The following is a 22,054-nucleotide window of genomic DNA, read 5'->3' as shown; positions in this document are numbered from 1 at the left end:
CCCATTTACGGCCAAAGACAGAAGCTTGCCCTGGTGATTTTTCTCCTTGGCTACCTTCTGTTTTCTAGGCTGTGTGACACATAAACTCTCATTTAATCTCAAAACCACCTTGGAAGAGAGGCATTTCCATTTCACAGAGAAGGAAACAGGCTCACGGAGGGTCGGTGATCTGTGCCGGTTGTACAGCTAGTATGTGAATCAGCCTCCCATGCATGTGCTCTAGACGGCTGTACCCTGCTACTGAAAGTGGTCTGTGAATTGGAACAGGTCCCCAGACTGTTATTGGTCCACCAGTTAACTTCAGAATTGGACAGTGAATTAAAAAAAAAAAAAAAAAGCCCAAAGCAATTTGACAAGAGTAATTTTATGTCTAATAATAATCTGAAAAAATTGGGCTTGCATTTCACATAGTCATAGTTTTGTCTATCTTATTTCATTTTTCTAGACTTTCATTTTTATGGTACTTTACTAAGTTTCGATCTGTAAGGGAATGGCGGGGATGTCATCCTTGGCCCTTCCCCAGGGCTAGTTTGTGAAGCCCTGGTCCTGCCGGGGGCTGGGCTCCTTCTGGAACACAGGTGGCTGCTTCCTTGTACTTGAGAATCCATTGATCCTAGGCTCAATGCAACCTTGGTCTGAAGCCCAGAAACACCCACCAGGCAGGGAAAGACAAGCCCTCAGCCCTTGTTAACCATGAAAGACTTGATGAGAGGTGCTATGGGTTTCACTCTGGTCTCTCCAACCCTCATTATGAGCCATCAAATAAAAACAGCAGGCGAGAGAGCCTGGAATTTAGCACTGTCTTCAAAAATAAGGCCTTTAACATCTGGCCGCCTTTAAAAAAAGAAGTGCTTCGTTTTGTTTATTTCTTATTCCTTCCCTTTAAAATTTTCATGGGTACAGAGGGACAGAGCGAAAACATTAGGACCTGAGTTCTCGGTGTAGCTGGACCTTATACAAGAATGAAACCTCTTAACCTACCTGGCAGGCCGGTCTTGGCGGGGGGTAGAGAGTTAACGCATGTAAAAATCCAGGGTAAACTTGAAGGTCCAAGGTGCTTGTTGCCAAGTATCACTAGCCTCATTAAGTTCTTTAGTCTCAGAGAGAAAAATTACAATATCTGCCTCCACCTCTGTCTCCTCCCTCCTCCACAGCAGGTTAGTAAAACTTCCAGTTTCAGAGGGAGGGACAGAGGGAACATGGTGCGTGACATAGCCTGTCCCTGAAGAGATGCTCTGCAGTGACCTGAGCCTTGGCGGGGCCGGGATGGGCACCCCGCCTGGCCAGGGTTTAGGAGATGGACGTTGGGTAGGATAGAACTCCTTCCTTCTAGAGCACACCTGTGCACAAATGCACGCTCACCAGTACACACATAAATCCTCAGGGGCAGTTCGCTGTGCCAGGGACTGTTCTGTGCACTGGGGACAAAGCAGTGGACCAAAGAGAACAAGTCTCTGTCCTCACGGAGCTGACGCTCTAGTCAGAGAGGAGAGATGAATGGCTATTTACAAGTAAATATGTGGGTCAAGTGGTGGTCAGCATAACCCCAAAGCCACAGAGGGCAGCAGAGGGATGAGGGCGGGAGCTGAACTATACAGTGCCATTTGGGTGGAGGCTCAAAAAAGTGAAGGACCCAGGTGTTTGGGTGACAATGTGGCAGGCAGAGTGGAAAGTTGGCTGGGGACAAGGAGGGCACTTGACCCAGGCTGGTGGGCTGTAGTGTGGTCGTGAGAGAAGAGTGGCAGGGGAAGAAGCCAGATCATACATCAGCTCGTGGGCTATGGTGATGATTTGGGGCTTTAATGAGTGTGCTGAGAAGCCACCGGGGGAGAGGACAGATACTGAGCAGATGAGTGACAGAGACCAATGCATGTTTTAAGTGGCTTCAACTTGGGCAGAGTTGGTAGCAGCAGAGGTGGTGAAAGGGGCAGACTAGAACTCAGGATAGTTTTAGAAGGTACAGTCAACAGAGCTTAGTCCCCGCTGGGGAGGCTTCTGAGTATGCCCCATGTGCCTGGCTTGGACTGTAATGGGTGCCAGAGCCTGATCTTGGCCTTGGCTGTCAGATGCTGGATGTAGGCTGTTGGCCACAACTGGGAAGCCTACAGCCCTAAGCAGCTGAGCACGCAGAAAGCCAGACCCCTTGGGAGGCGAGCTCTGATCCCTGTCCCTGTAACTTGGGGGGACAGCACTTTTCTTCTCTGACCTCAGTTCTCCCATCAGGACAAGCCTGGCTGAGTTGTTCCGAGGAGTAAATGAGATCGGGGCAGAGGCTGGGCCTTGCACAGGTTAAACCCTCGATTAATATTCAGTGGCTGGAGGAACCCAAGCTGCTCTCTCACGCGTGGAGGCCTAAGAGACCTCACGGTGCTCGGCAGGAGAGCTCATCGGAACACAGACTGTGCGTGGCCCAGGACAGCTCACCGTCCAGGACACATTCGTCAGGGTGGAGATCAAGCCTCACCCCAGAGCCCACTTCCTTCAGGGTCCCTCTAGGGCAGGGGACCCAGGCCACCAAGCACCAGCTCTGTCAGGAGACAGGAAGCTGGAAGTCCACTGTGACCTTGAACCTTCATTTCCTGTCCTGGGATGTGGCAAGAATAGAGGAAGCAGTATTGTGGAGGAACAGAAAGACTTGTCCTTCACTGTTCAGAGGCCAGAAAACAAACAAACTAACAAACAAAAAACCAAAAAACTAAAAACAAATTAAAACAAACCCTCACAAACAGGGAAGGCTGGACAGAATGAAGCTTTGTTTCCGACGCTGTGACCCTTGAGATGTGTCACCATCCTCCACTGGGTGGTCTCAACAGGGTAAGGGAGAAGTAAGGAGGCAGAGTATGCAGTTTGACTTCTTAAATTAAGTGGGGTAAGGAGAGGGAGAGCGCAGGATACAGCCTGGGATTCCCAACTGTGTCCCACAGAACCCTGGGGTCCTGGCAGATGCCGCAGCTGGCAGACTGGGGGCAGGAGCCGTGGACCACACCCTCCTTCAGCCAGGGGGACACAACTGTCCCCTTCCGTTTCCTATACTGAAGCATCAGAAACAGTACTGGTTGTAAAATTCGGAGGCTTTTAGGTCAGGCAGGTGACATGAACAAAGAAGGCCAGTTCTGTAGCAAAGCGGGGAGACTCCAGGCCACCCACCCAACGGCGGCTTAGCTCCGGGCAGGGCTGGGGAGCAGGCTACTAGGACGTCAGAGATTTCAAGAGAAACCAGAAGTCCAGATTTTACGTGTGGTTATGTCCACATGCTGACCAAGTCTTACATGTCCGTGGGCCACTAGTCTGCCACCTCAGGCCTACAAGGATCTAGCTTTCAGGGGGGCACATGTAGTCTCGAGGTGGTGGCCAGAACCAGATGGCGGACCCTTCCTTGCCTCCCCCCTCAGACCCCTGCTCTGCAGTGCGGCCAGATGCTGAGGCCAACTTACTCAGCTCCGAGATGCTGCCCACGCAGGTGGCCAGGAGAGACTGCTCCAGGGTCCGGAGCTCCAGCTGAGCATAGGCATCGGCTCGCTCATCGTGGCCCAGGGACCCTCCATTGTAGGGGCTGAAGTACGCGGGGAGGGAGAGGACACCTGTGGGGAAGCAAGATGGAGAGGTCACACTCAGGAAGGCAGGAAAGCTCCTGGGGCCTCGGTCGGTCGCCACGGCAGGGCTCAGCCCCCATCCCCTTCCTCTGACGCAGCGGGGCCAGAGGGGTGCACCTCTGCCTGAGCCTTGAGGACATGGGCCTTTTTGCTGTGCCTGGTACTATGGGGGTCGGAATGAGAAGTGGCCCACCGTGGCGGTGGCTTTAACCTGCTGGATACCAGCCTTTTCTGGAGTTGCTCAAGGACCTGGCCTACACAGGCTCCCAGGCCGCTCACTGAGTATCTACGGCAGGCCTGACTGGTCCCGGGGGTTGTGCTCCTCTCAGTGTTGTGTGATGACAGAGACGGTTTTGTTTCCATGGTGCTCAGGGGTAGCTGAGTCAGAGGTGCTCTCCTGCCCACCCAGAGGCCAGTGTCACCCACGGAGGCCTCTCACTTCCCCAAGTCATCTCCTTTCTTCTTCAAGCCCACACGGGGCTGGGAGCCGCCACTGAAGAGGAACACTGCCCTCTCCACTCCAAGAAGGGGACTCATCCCAGCCCTTGGCCAAGTCCAATTAGCGTTTCTCATTAGCACTTCAACAGCCAGGGAGCAGAGCTGTCAGGATGGATCCCAGGGGGTGACAACATGCAAGTCTCTCCAACTCATTGTGTGTCTTCTTAGAAAGCACCAGAAAAGAAGACAACCCGCATTTGTTTGTTTTTTTTTTTTTGGGGGGGGTAGGGGATTGGCTCACTTTATTTAGCATTATATTCTCCAACTCCAACTATTTACCTGCAAATGCCATGATTTTATTCTCTTTTAATGCTGAGTAATAATCCATTGTTTATATATGCCACATTCTCTTTATCCATTCAATCTACTGAAGGGCATCTAGGTTGGATCCACATTTTAGCTATTGTGAATTGTGCTGCTATAAACAATTGATGTGGCTGTGGGAAGGTGGGTAGGAAAGATGGTGGAATGAGACGGACATCATTACCCTAAGTACATGTATGAAAACACGGATGGTGTGACTCTGTGTTCAACCAGAGATGAAAAATTGCGCTCCATTTGTGTAATATGAATTGAATTGCATTCGGCTGTCATATATAACTAATTAGAATAAATAATTTTTTTTTTTTAAAAAAAGAAAGCACCTACAAAACACAATCAGCCTGTTTTAAAATTACATGTTGCTTCTTTAAAGCATGTGGCCACAGAGATTCCAGTTGCCGTCAGAGCCTGGGATTCCCAACTTCTGGTAACTGCTGTTTCTCTCAGTGCTGTTTCTTTGTCCCAATCTTCCACCCCATTTTTTTTTTTCCTTAAGAAAAATACCCACAGAGATTTAGTCACCTTTGGGAAAAACCTCCTAAAATTTCTTGAGATAAGTGGACAGCCCCTGGGCTGTGGCCAAGTCTGGGTTAGAACCCCCTGTCCTGCGCCCGTGTGATGTGACCAGGAGGCACCGGGGGCTGCAGCAGAGCAGGACCACGGGGCCTCGGAGCAGAAGTTCTAGGCTGGCACTTGACCAGTGGGGTGCTCTCGGGAAGGTTCCTTAGCCTCTCTATGCCTCAGGCCATCATCCAGAGCCCCAGTCCACAGTTCCAGTCGTCAATTCCTGCACCAGCACGTGGCTCAGAGCGAGGGCTATCCTGGTGCTGTTTTATTTTACATGGGAACACAGGCTTTATTTATCTGTCTCATTCATTCTCCATCTTCAAAATCGAAGGACTGACACTGGAAGAGCATCCAAAACTCGCTCAGGTAGGCAGTGGAACTAAGATTCAAATTCAGGTCGGGATGACTCTAGAACATGAACAACTGACCCCCACCCCGGCTCCCCACTCCACGAGCCCAGAGCCGAATGAACGCATCACCCAGGCTCCCCACTGGCTGACCCCGTCTGGTGGGTCTTGTGTGATGACAGCCCCTTCCCACCCATGGACACCCCCTACTGAGCCTTGAGTCTCTTTCTCTGGGTGCAGGGCAGCCTTCCTCTAGCCCAGGTCCCGGGGTGTCTTCCTCCACCATTCTGTAGGTTCAGTGATTCATACATATCTGCTCTTCCCCAGAGCCAGGCCTCCCTGTCCTCCTTCACGCTGAAGTGACCGAAGCCTGCCCCCATGTGCTTCTCCTCAACCCTTGAGGATGACAGCAGCCCTGCCACCCGAGCCACGCTGACTCTGCAAAGCATGGCATCAAAGCAGTTGTTTCCCAGGGAAAGCTTTGTTTCCCTAGAGGAGGAGGAAGAGCACGTGAGGAGGTCTCCCCCAACCTCCTGCCCAGGTCCTGTTCCTCAAGCAGCAATTCCCCCTGACTGATGAGTAACCAGACACACTAGGAAGAGCTGGTAAAACAAAAGAGAAGGCCATCCCAACGACAAGCTGCAACCCACAGTCGGGCCCACAGCTGCCAGAGGCCCGGCTCAGGCCGGCTCCTCCCCTCCTCTCCCTTACTCCACTATAGAAACCATGCTGGAGACATGTGGATCAAATTTACAGTGCTTAGGGCAAGGGGACAGGAAATTCAGCTGATTTGTCAAAGGATTCCCAGAGAGAAATATTATGTCAATAGATCCAGTAACAGGAGCTGGCAGCTCCATTAATACCAGTCTCCATTTTCGTAGTCCTCACCCACCCAAAGGGGCTTTCACTTAATACCATGGCAAAAGTAATTATGAACCTATCGTTAATAACAGCAACGGATAGCATCATGTTTTTGTGTGCCTTTTGCTTTTAAGAGACTCCTGACATCTAGTAACTTATTATTCTAGCCAGGGAGATGGGCAGTCGTGGTATGGGACGACCACAGCTGACTTTCACTGAGGGCTTGCTCATGTGCCAGGTACTGCAATAGCAGTTTGCATATGTCACCACCTTTATGCCCAGGACCGCAGGAGGTATTACCCCATCTGACAGATGGGGAAACTGAGGCAGGACAAAGTTTCGTGCCTTGCCCAAGGCTGCAGAGGTTACCAGAAGCTGAATGGGGCTGGAAACTCATCTCTTCATCCTTGAGCTCCTGAAATGAAATGACTTCCTCCTTTGGGGCACCTTGTCCTTCTACAATTTAGCAACCCCTAGGATATTTATAAGGAAAGTCTGTTTGGGCCTGAGGTTTGACAGGAGGAAATGCAAAGGCAGAAAAAGGACTCCTGGAAGCCTCCCCTGAAACTAGAGCGGGAAGGCTCTCTTCTTCCTCCCGTCTTTCCCTGCAGCGCTCAGCTCCTGAAGAAAGCCTCCTTCGCATCAATCCTAAGTTGTTCTCGGTCCCACATAAGCTCATTGTTCAGCAATTCTTATTAAACACATAAAATATTTCCTTTACACTCCCGCATTGCCTCTGTGTCTTCTTTTCCCAGTTCCCACAGGGGCCCAGGGCAAGGTCATGTCTGGGAACAGGAATTTCAAAAAACGAAGGAAAACCCCTAAACCAAAACAAAAACAAGAGAAAAGGCATCCCTTTTCTTTCATTCAGTATAATCCTTACGAAATTTATTTGTTCTAGTCATGATGGAAAAGCAGGCATGCGGGAGTGTTCCCTTCACTCCTCTATTAATTAATAAGGACCCCAAATCAATTCCTGCTACCGAGGAGACCCACCAGCAACACTGGGATCATCACTGTGCAGTGACTCACCAGGCACAGACAGAACACGTGACCGGGTTGTCCTCTGCCTCGTTCTTCTATAAATTCTGCATTTCTGTTGGGACAGCACTCTACTCAAAGTGCTTTTGGTAAGGTGAAGCCTCCATATCTCCCCAGCAATAAGCAGGACCATAATCTTCAATTTTTCTCACTCTGGCTGCCTAACCCTTGAACCTTGAAATTCTTATCTTGCTCCTTTACTGTCCACTTTCTGAGTGCGACAGGGCATCCACTGGGTGCCCACAAGAGACTCTGAGCCATCCTTACTAGCCGTCTCCTCCTCCCGCACCTCCAACCCACCACCAGGCCTTGCTGCTTCTGCCGCCTTAATATCTCAAAAACCTGTCCCTCCTTCTGGAGCCTTCCAGGATCCCCACCACCCTCCTGAAGAAATCCAAATACCTCTGCACAGGTGAGAATACATAACATCTTTCCTTCTCTTTAGTTTAAGGAAGAAAGTAATTCTGCCAGTAAACTGGAAAATCACCAGCACCTCCCAGGACATCGACAGGTATGAAACCTAACACCCCAGAGCCTCGTTTCTCTAGCCTGTGTTCCAAGTCTTGGTTCTGCTATGGTCCCTGGGGTTGGGGTTGAGGTGGAGATGGGGCAGGAGCCAGCCCATTTTGTTTCCAGGTGATTTTCCACTAGTGCCCAGAGAAGGTGCTATTGAGTGAGGTGGGCAACCTGACTGGCCCTGGAGGCCACCATCTGGGAATCTAACCTGGATTTCTGCTTGCAGAGGTACAGCCTCCTCCCAGCAAGCGTCAAGCCAGAGCAGATGGCCGCACACTGGGCTGACAAACCAGACTTTCAGTGCAAAGGAATCGATGGGGATTTCATCTATGTGTCTGCACAGATGGGGGGTTAATTTGACGTCCGGCACTGGTCTCTAGGTACCCACTGATCCCTAGAAGCATTTCGCCCTTATCAGCGCAGAGTTGAACTTCTGAACTGTCAGCAGTGGGAACCTAGTGGGAACACAGCCTATTGCTATTTCCTATGGTTTAATTTCCCTTCCAGCTATGACACTATGCTCCCATGCAGGCTTTTCAATGTAAAGACATTCTTTCTGTGCAAACTGGGTAGGGTTGTAGTTCAGCTTTTCTGACCATTTGTCAAAAAGCCATCAAGGCTGGAACTTAACTGACCTCCAAACTCGGCAGCCCATTACTGACACACGACTCGTCAATGTGCCTTCTGAGAATGACCCCATGGTCTGATGCCTCGAGAATCTCTGCACAGAGCCATTGCTGTCCCTCTGCCATGACCCCCCGCCCCCAGCTCTGCCAGCCCTGGCAAGGCAGCAAAGGCCACTGCCTGTCCCGCTTCTTTGAAATGAAAACCAGGATGCAGGGATTACTCCTTTATGGCCCTTGTGAGGAAACGCACAAGGCAGGGCCTCTTCTGCCGGTTTTCTTAGGCGCTGGAAGCTTGGGTGGAGTTCAATTCGTAAGCTTCTGAAAATAAAAATTATACTGCCCCACTGAATGGTTTCCAAGCAGTCCACATGACCCAGCTCTTTTATTTTATTTTTTAAAAGTGTTTCCAGCCTCTGATCTTGGGTTTTATATATAGGACATTTAATGCCCAATTGTTGTCTATTAGTCATCCTCCAACAAAGCACTGAAAAGCCAAAGGATGGAAATCCTCCAGAGAGACACAAGCGGGCACGAGGACGGCCTCACTGAACGGTCACTCGACATTCTGAGTTCAAAGAGGCTGGGGACACGGGGTCGAGGCAAGGGGACACTGCAGGAACTAAGGGGAGAAACCTCGACGTGGCGTGAAATGGGCCTGATCAGCTGCCATCATCCGCCTATCCGTGACTCGTCAAGAATGATCAAGAGCTAATTCTTGGGCAAAGCTATTGCCTTGAGATGTGACCACTATGTTGTAACGCCCAAGGGTTCAAGTGGAGAGAAGATGTTAGGAGATAGGAGGGAGGGGGGAGGGAGGGAGAGAGAGAGAGAGAAGGAGAGAAGGGGAGAGAGAGAGAGAGAGAGAGAGAGAGAGAGAGAGAGAGAGAGAGAGAGAGAGACACTAAAATGAGTTTGGGAAGCAATTTTTTAAATCATAAGTTAATAATAATCCATGGAGTTGGGTGTTCACAAACAGGGATGGGATCAATAAGCATTGGAACCCCTACAAAGATCCCAGCAGGGGCTGCTATCACAGTGCCCCCCGTGCCTCTGAGGGACAGAGGCTTAGATGGGCTGGGTCACTTGATTGAGTATGCAGCTTAATGGCAGAGGTGGGATCCTGACCCAGTGTGCCACCCCAGGGGACCCCGGAATCCACACAGCACTGCCTCTCCTGAAGGGGCCAGGGGCCAGCTTGGGAAGGAAAAGTGCACCAGGCTCTCCCTACTCACTCCGGGCCCAGGGCTGTTCCCCAACCCTCGCCCCTCAGCTTTCCCCCTTCTCGAAGGGCAGGAAATTAAAAGCAAATAATAACCATGCTCTGGTTAACACCTCACCCCGGCTAAGTTACCAGAACACCACCAGTGAAAGGTGGTCTTCCGGCAAAGTCCGGCCCGGGGCCAAGAGCTCACCATTAAGCAGTAAAATAATAACGCACGTTTATGACTGCCCAGGGAGCAGGTGGCCAGGGAACCCAGGCGAGATCAAAGGGTGACGGAGCACAACACGCTCCTGGCCAACAACCCCCTTCCTCCTAAGAGTGGTAAATAGCAAACCCTCCCCAATGGTGGGCTGGGATTTACCTCCCTCTGGAATGCTCCATCCCCCGAGCTGCTCGTGGAGTTGGTGGTGGGCTGCCCCTTCTCATGCAGCCAGCTCCTCCAAATCTCAAAGGAGCTCTAAGCTGGGCAAGGACTCGGAGGGGAAGAGAAGGGCCACCATAAAACCAGAGGGCCTCACAAGTCAGTGCAGGTGACCCTAGTCGCGTTATGGTGATTCATTTAATTAAGGTGAATATCAGTTCTCTCATTGACCTAGAGGGTGACTAGGGGGGCTTGTAAAAATAAACAAACTAGTAGAGATCATGGGATTGCTATCTGATTTTTTTTTTGAAGCAAAAACTCAATAAGATGCAGTCTGTTCCCTGCTGTTTCCCCATTTTTGCAAGAGAGTAAAATAAAGCCAGAGTAACCGTGCAGATCAGTTTCAGGAAATTAAACCTAAAGGTGAACTCTGGAAAAACCAGCAATCGTCACAACATTGGGCAGTGTGGGGCAGAAAACCAACATTTGAACTACTGAGGTTTTTCCAGTGGAAAGAGATCTCTGTGTTATTTTGAATACTTTTAAAGAGATTCTGGGTGGCCTCGCTCCAAAGGATTGATGTAACACACCAAGAACTTGAGTGACCTCGGAAGCACGAGTCTTGGAATAACCTCTCACTAAAAAAAAAAAAAAGGAAAACCCCAGCACATGACCGTGGTCCTTTGTCACAGTCTGTTCTTGACCCACAGCGGTGAGTGCACTAATTCCTGGAGGCCAAGGACAACAGTGAGCCACTTTTGTGTACAGACGATATATTTAATAGACACATACAGGGCTGGTAGGGGAGTGCCTGCCTAGCATACATGAGGCCCAGGGTTCCATCTCCAGCACCACAAGAAAACAACAAAAAGACACATTCCTAGAGAGAACTTTAAGAACTTAAAGACAGGGTGGAACTGGACAGTTAAGAGTCAGACCCTGAAGTATCGGCCCTTTCCCCAGCTGACCCTCCCAGCCGCCCAGGTGAGGCTGGTGTTCACCGTGCTGGTGTTATAATAATGCTTTCTGAATGACTACGCTTTCCAAACATTTATAAATATGACCTGTGCCTGTGGGTGAAATAAAAGCAGTTGTCATGAGAGCTGAGAGGGGACAGACGTTATCAGAGCTGAAGAGGTGACAGAATGTTTCTTTTGAAGCAAATCTATACCTTTCACTTCAATTAAGGCGCAAAACTGGTTATTTGAAGTTAAACTTTTACATAAAGTGTTTTTAACATTGTTACCTAGTTACCTATACAGAGCTCAGACTGCAGGTCCTCTAATATCAAAGATGATTATTTTTGCAAGGTAGAAGTGTACATGACTTTCCCCCCCCATTCATCTTCAGACTTTTTAACAAAACCATTATTACTATAACCATCATGAGCTCACAGAGGCAAAAAGAAAAATAAAGCAAAAAAAGGAAAGCCTAGTTGTTTTTATAGAGAATTTATAAATAAACAAATAATAAAAACAAATAGCAGATAAGGGAAAAGATTCTACGAGTCAGGTAGAGGCGGTTCCATGCTAATAACAGCAGGTGAGATCTGTCTAGTGTCTCACCCCAGACTCGACCTTGCTGAGAGCCAGCCCTTTCACCTGGCCCCAGGTGGTTCTGACACAGACCTGGGTCCCTCCGTGGGACTTTCTGGGCCATGCGTTGCTGCTGTGTTTCTGTGCAAGCCTGCTGCCACAGATGGCCCGACCTTCCCGCACCACAGTGGCCTGTGCAGGTTGCAATCTGCTGAGGTCTGAGAACAAGGAGAGTCCAGCCCCACAGCCCAAATCCCTGCTGGGAAAAGGGAGGCTGGCCTGCCCTGCCTGGGTGGGGAGCAAGGCTGTGCCTGCCCCAGTGATTCCCTCGCTAGGGAGCAGAGTGCCAGAAGGCAAGGAGGGGACAGGGTCAGGGCTCCCAGCATCAGCTCAGACATAGGGAAGAAGAGTGTTGCATACCCATGACAGACACAAGTCACTCCTTGGGGGTTAAAAACACTGCAAATATTGCAAGGTCCAGGGCAGATGGCCAAGGCATCTAACATGAGCGTGCTAGAGAGAAATGTACTGCACTGGAGTCCTGCTCACAAACAACCGGCTTCAGCCCATTGGGGTTCCAATTCCAAAGAGGTCTGAACATTAGACTCCCCAGATAATGTACGAGTAGGCGTCAAGAGAGACGAGGGTTTGGAACCCAGCTCTCCTACTTACTAGCTATGCGACTCTGAACTAGTTACTTCTCCTTTCTGAGCCTCTACTTGCTCATCTGTATAATACGCCTACTGAGAGCTCCTGATTTGTTAGATTGTTTAAGGAGTAAAAGAAGTGATGGAGGAGGATACTTGGGGAAAGACCTGACACATAAGACGCATACAGTAAATAGAAATATTTCTATGAATGGTCTCACTGTCAAGGGCCAGTGGCTTTGGGATAAAGCCACCAGATACTATATAAAAGCTATTAACACCATGGGGAGGAGGGGAGGAGCCCATGGCCTCTCTACCCTGTTTTCTTAGAGGCCGCTGCGGCTCACATTTGTACAAAATCATGCTGCACTGGCTGCAGATGGGTCATTTATTTTGCATTTGTTCACTCATTTACTCAAAGTGGTGTCCTGATTACCTGGTGTGCTAGCAGCAGCTGTGCTCTGGGGACAGGAATAAAGGGGAACAGGAGGGCCTCCACCCTCGTGAAGGCGGAGCACTCAATACTGCACTCCAAGGGCCCCAAGGGAGCCAGCAAGAGGAGGAGGAGGAGGAAGGTCCCTGAGAACCACTGTCCTGGCCTGAAGTGGGGGGGAGGGAAGGCGGGGGAGAGGCCATGGGGAGGAGAGTCGGCTTGGCAGAAAGGCTGGATGGGTCTTCCCCTTTTCTTCAAAGGTCAGAGTAGCAGCTCTACGCAGCTTTTCGGACGATGCGATCTCTCAACCTCTCGACTCTGCCAGTGTCATGTGACTAGACAAACAGGTACGGCTGTGTTTCGTGAATGAAACCAGGGACACTGAAATTTGAATTTCACACTATCTTCATGTGTCATGAATATTTTTCAATCATTCAAAAATGTAATGTTCGGGGCTGGGGATGTGGCCCAAGCGGTAGTGCGCTCGCCTGGCATGCGTGAGGCCCGGGTTCGATCCTCAGCACCACATACCAACAAAGATGTTGTGTCCGCTGAGAACTAAAAAATAAATATTTTAAAAAAAAATGTAATGTTCACTCTTGGCTGTGGGGGGCCGTAAAAAAAGAGGCAGGGGGTGGGACCCGGGGCCAGGAACCCTTAGGAAGACTGAAAGGGGGACTCAAGAGGGACAGCCAGAGAGTATGACAAGCTATAGGCACAAAAGCCTAGGGACTCACACTCTGCCCGAGAACCAGGAGGACCCACTGAAGGGATTTGAGTGGGTGGGTGAGCGACAAGGTCATCTGTACACTTGAGGAGGAAGTGGCCAGGGCTCAGGAGAGTAGCATCCCAAGGGTTCACTGCTGGCCAGAGACACATGCCCTGCTATGGAATTCACAGCCCAAATCCCAGGGGGCCAGCCACTGCCTGCGCTCTCCCCATCCAGACGCCCATTCCTGACAGTATTTGTACTAATCGCTGGTTGCTTCCACCATTCAGCAACTGTGAATGAAGCTGCTATAAACACCTATGAGCAGGATTTTGTGTGGACATAAGTTTTTAGCTCCTTTGGGCAAATACTAAGGAGTGCAATTGCTGGACTGTGACGAACACAGTTTGTTTGGGAAGGAAATGCCAAGCTGTCCTCTTACGTGGCTATGCCATCTGGCACCCCCAGCAATGCATGAGAGTCCCTGTTCCTCCACGTCCTCACCAGCCATGGCTGGTGTCAGAGTTCAGGATTTTGGTCAGTCCAACAGGTGCGAACTAATGTCTCGTTGCTGCTTTAATCTGCAGTTCCCTGATGACAAATGATGACAGGCATCATTTCCTGTGCTCATTTGCTACCTATATTAAGTTCTTTGGTCTGATAAGGTCTTTTCCCCATCTTAATTCAATTTTTTATTGCAGTGCTGGGATTGAACCCAGGGCCTGGAAATGCCACTGAGCTACATCCCCAGCCCTGGCCCATTTGTAAACTGGGTTGTTTTCTTCTTTTTGAATTCTAACAGTTGCTTGTGGATTTTGGATAACGGTCCTTCATCGGATCTGTCTTTTGCAAATATTTTCTCCTCACGTGTGGCTCATCTTTTCACTTTCTTGACAGAGTCTCTTTCTCACAGAGCAGAAACTTTTCATGGTAATAAAGTCCAGCTTATCGATTTTTTCATAGACTGTGCTTTTGGTGTGGTATTTATTTAAAGTCACCCCCAAATCCACGATCGCCCCGATTTTCTCAAAGGCTATTTTCTAAAAGTTTTATAGTGTTGCATTTTACATTTAGGTCTGAGACTCATTGTGTGTTCACGTCGGGGAGAGCGAAGGTCTAGGTTCCTTTACTGCATGTGAATGTTTAAGTTCCAGCACCATCTGTGGGTAAGGCTGTCTCGGCCTTGGCTCTGTTATCAAAGGTCAGCTGATGGTGTCTGTATGGGTCTATTTCCAGGCTCTGTTCTGTTCCACTCATCTCTTTGTGCTGAAATTGCTGTGCTGTGCTATTCTCAGCATTCACTCACTTATTCAAGTCTCCATCATATGCCCGTCAAGTACAGAGCCTGGTGCTAGGAATACAGAGGTGAATGAGACCTGGGTTCCTGTTCTAGGGAGAGGAAAATCACGTGGGCAAATAAAACCTCCATGACAAAGACCAGAGGGGGCAGCTGCAGTAGGACTAGAAGTATAGAAGGGGAGCCCCACAACAGGGCAAGGGAGGAAAGGCAACAGGATGTTTCAGAAAGCCCCCGCCTCCATTTACCAAAAGACTCTAAAGGGCTTGTTCAGAGTTCAAGAGAAACAGCCCCTCCCTGGTCATCCCACGGCTGAGCAAACTGCATGGTACAGAGTGGTGGCAGGGGTGGAGGAGGACAGAGGAGGAAGCTCTTTTACTGAGAGGAAGTTCCTGTACAACATTCATTCTCAGAGGGCACACCCCTCCCAGAGTTCACTGTGCCACTTGCAGGATCTTGCAGGGCTCCCTGATCTTTCCCTGAAAAGATGTAAGAGAATGGTCACTGTGTGGCCCCTCTCAAGTGACCTGTCCACCACCTTCCTGCTCCTTCTTGGCTAATAGAATCCCAACTCTGTCTAGAATGTTATGCAATATGCCGGGGGACCTGGCAGACACCTACCCAGGCTCCCTAACAGATTATCTCATTGTCCTTAACAATGTCACATATCAAAGACTTCAGGGGTTTTGGAAAGTATCATTTATTTATTTATTTATTTATTTATTCTGATTAAAGGGGATAAGTTACCTGGATGGCGGGGCTTTTGCTTTTTTCAACTGCTCAGACTGTGATGTATTCACTGAAGAAGGTGCAGCAGCAGCTACTGTACCACCAGGAAGCAGGCCCCTGCTGCACCACATGAAGGGGTAAGAGGGAGACCAGAGCCAACATGCTGTGTGGGGGGGTGTGAACAAAAGGTAGGAAGAACTGGATTTCTTGAGGGTCTCACCAGGCAGCTAAATCACACTGTGAACTCCGTGCCCCTGAACTTGTGAAAAGTAGGCCCCTCTTTGTCTCAGTTTGCTAGGACTATGGAAACAATACACAACAGGGTAGCTTAAACAACAAAAATGTGTTTTTTTCCAAAGTTCTAGGGGCTAGACCCTGGAGATGTGTCCATGTGTCAGCACGATCCTCCTGAGGCCTTCTCCTTGGCTTGCAGATGGCCGTCTTCTCCCTGGGCTTCTCTCTGTGCTTGCCTGTGTCCTCACCCCATATAAGGACACTAGACATTGAAGGCCTGTCCTCGTGGCCTTATTTTACATTCACTGTCTCTTTAAAGGTCCCAGATCCAAATGGGGTCACATTCCCAGATTCCGAAGTTTAGGGTTTCAGTATCAGATTTTCATGGGGAATAAGATGCAAACCAAAGCAATGGTGCTTTCTGTGATTTGCAGATAAAGTGGCTGTCTGACATGAGAGAGTTGCTATAAACCAGTAGCTTTGGAAAACAAAACAATTTCAAACTCTGGAAACCTTTGTTCAAACAAAATCACATGAAGAGTCCCAAGGCAAAGCAGACCCCGGCCTCAGGCCCGACATCTCCGAGAAGCAGGCTGAAAACGAAGGATCCAGGCTCACTGTCTGGTCTGGCTGGAGTGGGCATGCCCTTCGCCTGCACAGAGAACAGGTGGCTCTGGCTGAGTCTTCCGAGGGCTCAAGTGGCAATGGCAACCCCAGCAGCATTCAGCGTAGACAGAGGAGCGAAGCTGCCTGCCTCCCCAGCCTCCCCAGCCTCCCCAGCCAGTTCAGTGCTGCCGGGAGGTCTGCGGGACTCTACTGCCAGTGGTTTAATTTAAAAACATCAGATAGAGGAGAAGGGGAAGATAGACTACCGCAATTTTACTGCTCTGAGATGGCATGTCCTTCGGACTTCACACTGTGCACCGGCACGTGTAAGTTTTAAAAAGCTGTCCCTGCATGCATGGGAGGACTTTCTCACCTGACACCGCACAGCTGTCCTTCTGCAGCCCCAAATGCTGTTGCTGACACTTTCAATGGCTGCAGTGCACACCATCCTAAAGGCCCACAGCATGTACTGCTGCTACTCTGGGGGAGTCAGGAGGGCCCTCTCCAGGGCGGCGGCGTGGTGGGCAGTGGTCCCCGAGTCACATCACACCCCAGGGCTCTAGCACTGCAGGAGCATCCTCAAGTGAGGGAGGTGCCTCGCCTTCCACCTGGGGCCTGAGACAAGGTCAACGCAGCAGGCTCTTGCGGGCAGTGTCCAGCTCTATCTTAACCTGAAGCCAGCCCTCCCAGACAAGAGTTCCTTACCCAGCGCCTTGGCACCACAGGCTCTCCTGCCCAGAAGACTCTAAGGGTGTGAGACGAGCACTTGAGGCCTTCAGGTGCACACAGGCCTGTCCCCCCAGAGGTCTCTGCCTCCCTGTGGGAAAGCCAGGACCCTCCTGCTTCCCAGGGAGGTCTCTTGCTAAGCCTCTCCCTTTCTGGGGGGAAAGACAGAGCCTGGAGCCAGCTGTGCTGAAGGTGGCCTTCCCTCTCTGGGGAGCACCTCCGCTGGGACGCCCTGGGCATGAAGGAGCCCCCGCCTGTCTGCAGAGCTGTGTGTGACCTGTGTACTCAACACTGCAACTTTGGGCTTTGGCCCGAAGCCCCTCGCTGTTTGTTTTACAAACTCCTACTTACAGTCTCAAATTAGGCTCATTAAAAAGCCAGCTCCCTGTGGGGCTATAAACGTCACATGGACAAGCGGAGAGTGAGTTTACGAGGCTGGCGTGTGATCTGCCCACCAACACTGCAGAGCGGGACCCAGTGGAAACAGTGAATCAGCCTGTTTCGGCAGCATCCCTCTCCGAGCTGAATCGGGGTTGGCAACCAGCCAGAGAAGAGGGCGGGTGTAGCCAGTGCAGGGGGCGGGGGGGGGGGGCGGCTCGGGGACAGTCTCTGCAGCTTCTTTGGGTCTGAGCAGTACAACTGAGGGGATGTTGCTCCTGGAATTCTCTCCTTTCCTCTCCTTCGAAGCCCCCCAGCTCCACTTCCATCCCCCAGAACCATCAAGAGCTTTGTCCTGCCAGCTCTGGCTCATCCTTTGATCACACTGACCTTATCTTTCCACCTGTGTTTCCCCTGCCTGGGGGCCCCCATCCTAGCAGGGGAACTGACACCTCTGCTTATCATTTCTGCAGTGCCAGGTGCCCTGTCTCGACAGCAGCAGGTCTGCAGCTCCCCAGGATCCGTCTCATTACTCGAATCATTGACCAGTCAGCATGTCTCAAATTACATGGGAGCGGAGGCAGTGTTCCTCCTGGACCTTACCGTCCATACCCCTAGTCAACTGCCCGTGGCAAAAGTGAGGTACAGTCAAAATCTTTTAATCTCCTTGACTAAGTCTCAGTAGGCAATTTCTCTGGCCCAGGCAGGGCCTTAGCCCAACCCAGAACACACACTCTGTAGAGCCACAGCTGGAAGGGACCACAGAAAGCACCCAGCCTCTGATCCTGCTTGAGCATGCTCAGTCATGTCCCCTCTTTAATATGTTGTCCTTGTTCTCATGTCTGTCCCTCCCTACAATACTCTATGTGGCTGTGGGAGGGCACAGTACCAGTGATCAAGAACTCAGTCTCCCTAAGAGAGCTCATCTGCAGCTCCAACAGCTAGAAAAGTTCTCCATTAAAGCATTAAACACATCTGTCTATTAGCAGCTTCCATGCCTAGGCCTATGTCTGAGCCCTGCAAGGTTAGTGGTCTTCCAGTGGTGGGGACCCTGTATCTGCCATGGCTCCTCACATGAGATGGCTCAGCCCTGCCTAGCCTGCTTCCTCCCCCTCGGATCCAGCAGCCCAAGACTTCATGCACAACCAGGGGTTGTGCTGTCTGGGCAACCCCGACTGGTACAGGGAGTCAGAGGACCAAACCCTTCCTGGACACTGGAGGGCTCATGACCATGACCTCCACACTGGCGGCTCCCTCTCTTTTTACCCAGAGACTTTTCTTCACAGAACTTCCCCTACCGCTCACAGGGGAGGGGTTAAGAACAGCAGCTCACAGGCTGGATGAACCCTGTCTTACTTGCAGGGGGGTCTTGGACAAAAACATCTTCTCTGGCTTCACTTTTCTCGTCTATACAATGGCAACAGCGACTGAGCGAGGACTGACCAGGACCATGCACATGTGTGCTCAGCACAGTGGGCACATAGTGGACAGAAGGTGTCATTTGTCTCAGGGGGTCATGTGACCTCTAATGGCTTCTACACTCTGCCCCTCTCCATGGTTCTCAGGCTTGAGGTAGGTACAATCTGCACACCCATCATGGTTTTACTAGATTTCTGGCTTAGAGAGGCCAGAAGCTATATTCTTCATTGTATTGCCTCCTTTTCTCTACATCTCTGCCATTCACTTAGCTCCACAAATATGGCAGGTTATAAGTCTGCCTATAAGTCTGAAAAACTGTTCAGAGAGGGTGGGTTGATGTCAGCCTTAAGGTTCAGTAAAAAAGATTGAGATAGTCTCAGTAGTAAAGCAAACTAGTGCCCTGTCTTCAGGTGGCACTGTAAGTTAAAGGCAAAAACATGTACCTGTGACGTAACCCCTCCAACTGCATGTGTAGTGTGGAGGTGGCCAACAGCTTGGGCAGATGTTGAAGGACAGAAAAACTGCTTGCTCCAGCGTGGACTTCAAACATACAGAAAAAAGAGGCCTGTCAGTCTGGCCTCCAACCGGGCCCTCCTCAGCCCTGGTCCAGGGCCAATAGTGGCCCTGGAGAGCAGAGCGCTGAAGTGTTGGTCTGCGAGGCCCCGCCACTGTTATGGCTGATGTCGCCATCTGCAAACAACAGCTCTGCAGCACTCATCCTAGCTCTTCTATGCCTTTCCCTTAAAAAGAAAGATGTCGGGGGAGAGAGAGGGCGAGAGGGAGATGGAGGGAGGGAAAGAGAGAGGAGGGAAGAGGGAGAGAGGGAAGAAAGGATCTGCATGAAAAATAAACACCCATGCCACGCAAGTGCTTTGAACTTGGAAGCCCCCTGGCATTCCCATAACTGCAAGTTTTAGAAGAAGCCACTGTCTATTTGGCTTGTTCTGCCTCAAATAAACACTGGGAATAGAGAGGCGAGACGAGCCATCACTGCCTCCCCTCCACTCCCGGAGCCCAGCCTCTTAGAGGGGATAGCATTCACAGAGGCTCCCTTATAGGGGGAGAAAGCAAAACCAAGACCCCTCACACAAATGACAACCCTGTTTCCTTAGGGAACAGCTGACGCTGGGAGGAGGAGGAGGAGGAGGAGGAGGAGGAGGAGGAGGAGCAGCAGCAGTAGCAGCAGCAGCAGCAATGGGCTCAAAGCAAACTGTCCCAAGGACTCTATGACCTAACAGTGTCCCCATTTACCATAAGATAACAGACGCCCCCAGCATTAAGTAACCTGCCCAAGACAGCACAGCCAGCCAGCAGTGGCCCACGCTCTCCACTCCACTATGAGGAGACAGGCCCAGCATGAGTCTAAGATGGTAATTTTAAAAAAAATTGAAATATAACTCACAGAGCATAATACTCATTCTTTAAAAAGGAATAGTTCAGTGGCGTTGAGTCCCTTCAGAGCTATGAAACCTTTTTTTTTTTTTTTAAGAGAGAGAGAGAGAGGAGAGAGAGAGAGAATTTTTAATGTTTTATTGTTTAGTTCTCGGCGGACACAACATCTTTGTTGGTATGTGGTGCTGAGGATCGAACCCGGGCCGCACGCATGTCAGGCGAGCGTGCTACCGCTTGAGCCACATCCCTAGCCCCGCTATGAAACCTTTACAACTATTTGATTTCAGAACATGCTCATCCTCCGCAAAGAAAGAGGCACCCATTTGCACTCATTTCCCATTCTCAGCCCCTGAACCACCAACCCAGTTCCTATCTTTATGGATTGGCCTATTCTGGATATGGACGCAATCATACAAAGTGTGGCCTTTTGCATCTGGCCCCCTTTCTGGCATGTGTTTAAGGCGCTGCCATGTGGCAGCACCTATCTGTGCTGTGAGACTTCTTTTTGTGGCTGAATGACATTTATTGCATAGACACGCCTCACTTTGTCTCTTCAACTTTGATGGACACTGGGTTTGTTTCCACTTTTTTGGTTATTATAAATAGTGCTGCTTTGGTCCATACAAGTTTTTGTGCGAATGTAAACTTTCATTTCTCTTGGGTGTATACTTAGGAGTGGAATTGCCCGGTCATGTGATAATTCTGTATTTCACTTTCTGAAGAACCACTAGCCTGTTTCCCACAGTGGCTGCACCATTTTACATTCCCACCAGCGGTATGAGGGTTCCAACGCCTTGTCGTCCTTGCCAATACCTCTCATTCTGGCCACAGCACTCCTAGTAAAGTGGTATCCCATTATGTGAGAGTTTCAGAAAATTATTTATTGTTTCCTGATCACTTGGTCATGAGTTCTGTGCTAGAACACTCTTCTTTAAAACAAGTGTCACCCCAAAGGACATGGAAAAATAAAAGCACATTTAACAAGAAATCAGTTCATGAGATCTGAGATAACTAACTCTTAAGGATTGAGTTCTCCCGCTAGCATCCTATTCAATTATCATGAGAAGAATAACCAATGCACATTCACTGCAGCAAAAATGGTCAAGAGCAGGAGAGAGAATAAAAATCACTCACGATCCTATCACTTAGAGAGAAGAGTTGTGGATATATTTTTATGACTACAGTGGTTTTTGTTTCTTTTATTGTCTCAAAAAGTATTTTCTTGTGCCATTATATGTCTTTGAAGGTCACTGCCACCTGCCTCAGATCTCCTAGCCCACATCATTCCTGTTCCTCCAGATGGGTTCACTCTCCTGGGAGATCACCTATGTTCAGTGCTCAGTGCAGGGTCCCTGGTTAGATCTCCCTGTGGACCAGGGAGGGGGAACTCTCTGCAGCAGCCCCTGGGGAGCCTGCAGAGTGGACGGGCACACACACCTCCTGTGCACTCTGCCTTTCCACCTCCCTGTGATGGTGGTTTTGATGTGAGAAAGCAGAGCAGGGGGAGTGGTCCATTCCAGTTCTCATACCCATGCCACCATCCTGTGGGGACCCCTGCACTGGAAGCTAACCCAACCCATGCTAAGAGGCAGCACAGCTCCGTGAAAAATTTGAAGGTCCCATGGGGGTCTGAATGGGAGAGCCTAGAGCAGTGCCTAGAACATAGGATAGGCTCAGGAATGGTACCTGGGGCAGGTGTTAGGCAAGGACCGCTCTGATAAGTTGCCAAAGGGATGACAATCGCCTCACCCAAATGACAACAGCCCCTCCCTAAAGCACTGGTGGCCCCTGACTTACAGGGTTATAGCACCCCTGCCCTGCATGCAGGAGCCACAGACCTTCCGCCTGTCTGCTGGAGCTGACCTGGCAGATGACTCAGCGCCTCTTCCACTCCTTCCCCTTATATTCTTATCAGAAGATCTTAGTGCAGACCTGGCAACTCTTTCCCAGCTCCTGAAATCCTCCGTGTCTGGAGAAGGGGTTTTCCCTATTCCTG

The 22,054-nt window shown here is 50.2% G+C and overlaps 1 protein-coding gene across 2 annotated transcripts in view; it reads right to left on the bottom strand.

Annotated features, from left to right (window-relative positions):
• Window positions 1-22,054, bottom strand: part of Abtb2 (ankyrin repeat and BTB domain containing 2) — a 161,182-nt gene that overhangs the window by 39,144 nt on the left and 99,984 nt on the right. For both annotated transcript variants that reach the window (XM_005327420.5, XM_078046252.1), the window contains exon 2: window positions 3,435-3,581. In XM_005327420.5, the coding sequence (XP_005327477.2) occupies window positions 3,435-3,581 (147 nt within the window). The remainder of the gene's footprint in view (window positions 1-3,434; window positions 3,582-22,054) is intronic.

Source organism: Ictidomys tridecemlineatus, chromosome 4 (assembly GCF_052094955.1).
Source record: "Ictidomys tridecemlineatus isolate mIctTri1 chromosome 4, mIctTri1.hap1, whole genome shotgun sequence".
In the NCBI taxonomy this organism is placed as follows: domain Eukaryota; kingdom Metazoa; phylum Chordata; class Mammalia; order Rodentia; family Sciuridae; genus Ictidomys; species Ictidomys tridecemlineatus.
Note: the sequence above shows the minus strand (reverse complement) of the source record. Positions and strands in the feature narration are given on the sequence as shown.